Source organism: Austrofundulus limnaeus, unplaced genomic scaffold (assembly GCF_001266775.1).
Source record: "Austrofundulus limnaeus strain Quisiro unplaced genomic scaffold, Austrofundulus_limnaeus-1.0 Scaffold681, whole genome shotgun sequence".
Taxonomy (NCBI): domain Eukaryota; kingdom Metazoa; phylum Chordata; class Actinopteri; order Cyprinodontiformes; family Rivulidae; genus Austrofundulus; species Austrofundulus limnaeus.
Genome location: NW_013953083.1, coordinates 176908 through 183732, shown reverse-complemented (window position 1 = coordinate 183732; position 6825 = coordinate 176908). Strand labels below are relative to the sequence as shown.

General features: G+C 42.0%; 1 protein-coding gene and 1 long non-coding RNA gene across 2 annotated transcripts in view; both read left to right on the top strand.

Annotated features, from left to right (window-relative positions):
- The window catches only part of acot9.1 (acyl-CoA thioesterase 9, tandem duplicate 1), a gene marked incomplete in the record, with an annotated part of 6047 nt that extends 3538 nt beyond the window's left edge, over positions 1–2509 (top strand). The window contains 8 exon segments of the mRNA XM_014027774.1: positions 360–433; positions 505–572; positions 641–752; positions 847–937; positions 1025–1110; positions 1183–1270; positions 1459–1609; positions 1703–2509. Coding sequence (XP_013883228.1) covers positions 360–433; positions 505–572; positions 641–752; positions 847–937; positions 1025–1110; positions 1183–1270; positions 1459–1609; positions 1703–1758 — 726 coding nt within the window.
- Positions 2510–4034: 1525 nt separating this feature from the next.
- LOC106531841 (uncharacterized) lies at positions 4035–6676 on the top strand. The gene is made up of 2 exons (XR_001311995.1): positions 4035–5078; positions 6479–6676. It is a non-coding gene; the product is annotated as an uncharacterized LOC106531841 (long non-coding RNA).
- The last annotated feature ends 149 nt before the right edge of the window (positions 6677–6825 follow it).

Below are 6825 nucleotides of genomic sequence, written 5' to 3'. Positions count from 1 at the left end.
CACAGGTACACAGGTAAACACACACAGGTACACACACACAGGTAAACACACACAGGTACACAGGTAAACACACACATGTACACAGGTAAACACACACAGGTACACAGGTACACACACACAGGTAAACACATACAGGTACACAGGTAAACACACAAATGTACACAGGTAAACACACACAGGTACACAGGTAAACACACAGGGGTAATACTCAGACTTGGTTCTGGTTCTGTAAACCTTGTTGTGGTTCTGATGGTTCAGTTTCTCAGAACCTTTAGATAAAACATCTTCAGCAGACATTTGTTTATAAACAAAGTGAAACAGAGTTGTTTGTTGATGTCGGTGGGTGTGTCCTCCTGCAGTACCTGGACGGAGCGTACGCCCCGGTTCTGGACGCCACGTTTGTCATGGTGGCCCGAGACCCGGAGAACAAGAGGTACCTTCAGGTTCTGCTGATATTTAGCTAGCAGAGGAGACTCGTGTTTAACAGGTGGTTTTTRTTTTCAGGGCAGCCTTTGTGAATCCTCTGCAGCCCGACGGTCCAGAGGAGGAGAAGTTCCTCCAGGAAGGAGAAAGTGAGAGGAAGTGATGTCATCACGTGGTTAAGCCTGCGGCTCAGACTGACTCTGGTTTCTATCTGCAGCTAATAAAACTCGCCGCGTGGAGCTGAGCACGGCCTCGCTGCTGAAGGTCGCTCCGACCAACGAGGAGAGGAAGATCATCCACGACCTCTTCCTCAACACCCTGGACACAAAGTATTAAAGCTCTGAGCGCTGAGTCAGCGTTCGCGCTGCTCACTTCCTGTTTACCTTTAACAGTTTGACACCACAGATAATCTGTCTGCTTCAGCACCGTCAGTTTCCGCAGCCGAGTCCTGCCTCCGAACTCCGTTTGGATGGAAGACGCCAAGCTGAAAGGTGTGGAGATCTGCCACCCGCAGGTGAGACCAGGAACTGCAGGAGGGACCGGACCGCGCTGCTCTTACCTGTGTTGTCTGATTCTCACCTGGTTGGTTTGTTTTTCTCAGCAAAGGAACATCTTCAACAGGATATTTGGAGGATTTCTCATGAGGAAAGCCTACGAGTTGGGCTGGGCCAACGCCTGCTCCTACGGGTGAGAGGTTCTGACCCGTGAAACGACCCGGATCAGTTGAAGGTTGGTTTCTGACTCGTAGATCTGTTGCAGAGGCTGTCGGCCCAGTCTGGTGGCCGTGGATGATATTCTGTTCCAGAAACCCGTGGAGATCGGTTCTTTGTTGATGCTCTCCTCTCAGGTCAGACCATTTCAGCTCGAGAAACATTTAAATAACTCATTTAATAATGTCTCACAACAGCAGCAAAGTTATGGTTTCTTTTTATCAATACAATTCAAAAACACACGAAAGCATTTGCTTCTATTTGCTGCCATCTTTAAAAACTAAACTTTAGACTTGAACAACCTGCTGGTTTCTCTTTGTTTCAGGTGTGCTACACTCAGGGGAAGTACATCCAGGTCCGAGTTCACAGCGAGGTGTTCGACCCGCTGACGCAGAAGCACAGCACCACCAACATCTTCCACTACACCTTCGCTTCGGACCGAGACGTCCCCAACATCGTTCCCAAGACGTACGGAGGTAAAACAGCTTTAAAAACATTTAAAACTGAACTTTAAGTTTGTGTGTTTCTGCTGCTGATTCTATGTGTTGCTTAATGTTCGTGTCCAACAGAGTCCATGCTCTACCTGGACGGGAAGAGGCACTTTAATCAAACTGTGGAGTCCTGAGACGTCAATCAAACCATGGATTTTTGTTTCATCTGAAACAAATACATTTATTAAGCTTCATGCATTTTTTTATACATTTATTTACTTAAACTTCAAGAGGTTTTTGCTCCTTTGCTCTGGAGGTTTACAGGAGGAGTTGGACACTTTTAGCTGTCTCTCCTGAACCTGTCCCTCCTTCCTGCTTCACAGCTTTTTCAAGMCTTTCTTCTATCTATCATCTAAAAACAAAAGGAATTATGGGTTTGGTCAACTGGTTTCTGAAYGCAATCAACACTATTTTTTCCACACTGAGATTGGAGCAAGGGGAGCACAGCTWTCCCAGTGGAATGGTTGCTGCTGGTCGGGTYGCTGGTTCTTGGGGTTGGAACCTGATCTGTTTGGCGCCRCTTTCCATTGAAGACGTGGAAGGTTTGTATATATTTGGAWTTATGATAACTGGATTCCTGCTGATCGACTGTGGAGGAGTCCTGGCTTATCGGAAAATGAAAGYGATCCTGACAGCAGTCCGGGCCTGTCAAAAGCTGTCAGGAACTTTGGATGGAGTCTCCCGTACTGGAAACGCACAGACTCATGCTGGGGGAGAKAAGTCGCAAACTGGACGTGATTCTGACGAGAATCACAGCCCAGCAGCGTGCCTGTGAGGAGTAGGATTACACCTGGGTGAAGTTCCAGACGGAAAGAGAGGYGAGGAGGTGATGAAATTCGGAACATTCAGGTTTTTTTTTTTGCCATTTCAGAGATGCAGTTAAGACTGTAAAGCAGCAAGAAAATCAAGGCTGCTTGTCCCAAAACAATTATGGTTATCTTTTGGATCCCTGCAGCTGCTGACCTTGGTGCTMGGYAGTGATAAAAACTTCCCTGGTTGACACATGAACAAAGRCTCAACTCCCCATTCCCTCCCCCGTATCATCTGTGGGTGGTCCAGTCCAGAGGCCACKGTTGTGGTGACAGAGARCTGAACTCTGGTGAACTAAGCTTRGGTTGAAAATGTAGCGCAGCCATATTGTGAAAGACCTGGGCATCTGTTTTCCCCAATGTTTATATGTATGTGTAATAAGAATGGGTGAAGCTGTGTCCAAAACAACAGGCCGGGTCCTCCAGAGGACCCAGACTACCCGGTCGAGGCGGGCCGGGTCCTTTGTAGACCGGGAAGACCGGAAAAAAAGAGGCTGTGAATTTGGACGGTCTAGCCTCCCCTCCTTACCCCGGCATACGTCATGTCACCTAGCAACTGTGACGATGCTAAACAAGCAAAYTTAAATCAAAATTAGAAAAATATCAATACATTAGCATTATTAATATCACAAAACAATAAAATTAACTCAAAAGTATCATTTGAAGAACTAATTGACCCGCTGTAGGTGCATGTTTATTTCGCGTTTTTTTATGACAAAAATAATATTTAAAAACATGTCCATACAAATGATAAAAGTATTAGAATTACAACCGCTAAATTTTTTAAAATTTTTAAATCACCATATTTTTATTTAAAACGTATTCTTTTGTCTCGCTTCGTCCGCCATTACTAGCATAAAAAAATCTCCGGTCGGGCCGCAATGCATTATGGGATATGCTGGGCCGGGAAGGATCCATCGGACCTGTCCTTCGATTCGGGCCAAAGGAAGGACGTATTTGTCGGMCGCATCGGAGGAGTCTTCGGTTTTGGACGKCCTTCGTCGCGGCGCTGTGACGTATGCAGCCGACAAATTCGGCCTTCAGAGGACCCGGCCTGCCGTTTTGGACACAGCCATAAAGCACTCACAGACAGACACACTTCACTCTAGCCTCACACCAGTAACAAGCTGAGGCAGACAGTTTGAATGTTGTGGACCAGATTTTGGTGAAGCCATTTGATAGTCTTCCATATGAAGAAAAACTTAGAGYTAAACAGCAGGGCTGATCAACTCCTCAGATTAATTTGGTGAAAAGGTGGGGAAAAGTAACAGGTCTTTTCAGCGGTCCTGGTATGACAAAGTGAGCTGGCTGCTGTAAAACACTATAGAATAATCTGGAAAATGATTATAAAAGCAGTGGATCAATTAATTCCTTTAAAAAATGATCAAAGCAAAATTGTTAAAGAAATATGAAATTGTTTAATTTGTATTTGTATGAGTCACTGTTTGAGGAGTTGAATTTTTTGTCATGTTTTATTATTTGGTTTATTATTTGAAATTAATATTTTTTCGTAAATAGGAGCAGATATCATAAGATACTTTTCTTCTGCTGCTGCCTTTCATTTTATTTTATTTGTATTGTTTTATTTTATGTAATGTTTTGTTTTTAAAATGAAATGAATAAATACTATAAACTAAAAAAATGATCTGTGACAGAACGGAGGGTAGAATTTATAAACCGACACGTTTTATTATGTAGGCCGAAATTGAAAGACCAGCATCCGCCACTGGTTGAAGTAGTGCTACTCTTACTTGAATACAATTTTTGGGTACTCTACCCACCTGAGTTTATTTATTACTGCAGGTGAGGAAATGATTTGATGTAAAAAATGAACTGTCTTTCAATTTCAAAAGTTTTTTTCATAAAATAACAATTTCTGCTACTTGGCTTTAACAAAAATAAGTTCTGGGTTAAATTGTTGTTTCTTTTGCTCAGATATGGACAAAGACAAAAAACAGATGAGGAGGGAAGACGAGACTGAACTGACACCTCTCCACACAAAAGATAGAGATTTTGTGTCAACATCAGTTTAAGATTATTTATAAAATCACTCAAGGTCATGACTTTGCATTGGCCCTGACCCTTTACCCTCAACCTAACCCCCTGACTCACCAACGAGGGTTTTCCTTTGTGTGGACCAGGCAAATGTCCACACAATGACAAAAAGTCCACATTAGCATACTATGTCCACATAAAAAATAAAAAGATGACCTTTAMTCAATAATTAACTGAGGTCAAATGTAACGTGGCCACCACAGCCAACTGACCTTAGAAAGCACAAACGTTGGTAAGGTTTGACCAAAACAGCCACAATGCAACAAGAGACAATCTTAGTCTAAAAGAAGCCATAAAAGGCAACGGGTGACRTGCACTCCTCCAAGGAGCACTACGACTAATTCATGACTGAATTCTTTACTGGTTACTTTTTAATTATGATGGTGATCATTTATTTTCACACACAAAGATCCAAACATGTTTCAGCTACAGTCCATGGTAACATCCGATGGTTTGCTCACCCAGATCTTGCTGGCTTTGCTGACAAAGGAGAGAGGCGACAGGTGGTGCACTGCTGAGAACAAAACAGGAGGCTCAGGAGCTGAGGGCCCTGCTGAGAACCTCTGAGGGAGGAGMTCCAGAAGCTGGAGGTGAAGAGAGCTTATCTGGACGAGAAACAAACAGCAACATTAGAATAAAGGCACTCTAATTCAAAGAAAACTAATGATASTGATGCATTTAGAGAATTGTTTTTCTGCTGGGCTGTGATGAKGCAGTGTGCAGCTTTCTGAAAGGACACCAGTGTTTAATAGGAATTCTCATTCTCTGAGGATCTGGATATGAGAAAACAAAAAGCTGGACCTCTTGTTTTTATTAGCATGCTACGGAGCCCGCGAGGGGACACGGGAGGATTTTTTTTTCCTTTTGCGTTCCCTCGCAATACTTTTGCGTTCCCTCACAATACTTTTGCGTTCCCTCACAATACTTTTGCGTTCCCTCACAATACTTTTGCTTTCCCTCACAATACTTTTGCGTTCCCTCACAATACTTTTGCGTTCCCTCACAATACTTTTGCGTTCCCTCACAATACTTTTGCGTTCCCACGCAAAAGATTGTTTTGTATATTAACTGAATTAAATCAGTCTTTTATTTTGAAATATCTGGTTACCAAAACAAGATGTGTCGCCACAAGTTTGTGAAACTGACATTGATGTTGCGTGGCTGTACTGTGTTAAAATCGCCATATGACATATTTCCATGCGTGGCTGTGTGATATATTTATTCTGAAGCTGAATTAAAGCAGTAGGATAACTCGCTAATGGTGAACATGTGAGTTTGCTAATAAACCAGCAGGCACAACAGTGATAAACTACTTTTGTGAGGGAACGCAAAAGTATTGTGAGGTAACACAATACTATTGCGTGGGAATGCAAAAGAAAAAAATCTCCCATGTCCCCTCGCGGGCTCCGTAGCATTCAGCTCATTGATAGCATGAAAAAGTTCCAAACCCAGGACTACCCAGGATCTTTTAGTCTTTTTTTAAATTGTTTATATGTAGTTTTAAATTTCTCATTGCAAACTTGAAAATAGAATATAAAAAGGTTATTCTGAACTAGTTTGAAAGTGTGTACTCCCATCATTTTTCAGATATAATGGTATAAAAATCTAAAAAGCACTCGGCTGACTCAACCAACGTTTTAGCTACGTGCCTGATCTACCTGCACATGATACCAGGTACTTGAGCTGGCACCTAGCATAGATATTACTAGATACCTCATGGCGGGCTACAACGCATCGCACCSTATTGGATGGGGGTCTCTTCACTCTAGGCAGTATGGAGCAAGCAGCCATGCCCTTATTTGGTGCATTAATCTACAAGGTTTTGAAAGCACATCACGTGATTACATTTTATAAGACTGAACAATAGATTTGGTTATTTGACATTTATAATATTTTATCATTGTAGCTAATGTTATTTGTCAATCAACAAAATGGTAACAGCAGGAACTGGTTCTCTTTATCTCTTCCTGGGTTTTTTTTCTTCACATAGAACTCCCAGTGACACAGACTGGGAAGTTCCAATCAGAACAGAGGGTTTTGTTGCTCATTCAAGACAAACGACTGACAGGACGGCTCAGACTGTCAGGATTAGAGGTGATGTTAAAATGTAAATAATGTTTTTGTATACACATAGTGTGACTGCTGCACCTGCAGACACACAGTAAATAAAGGTTGTGTCACTATTTTAGTAGCTGTTTGGTATCTTATGGGTTTGTTTTTGTAAATGTACAAATTTCATTAATCTAAGTTAAATTATTTAGCATTTAAGAATTTATGTAGTTTAATCAAGCAATTTTGCATCAGTTCATATAACATATATATTATTATTATAACATA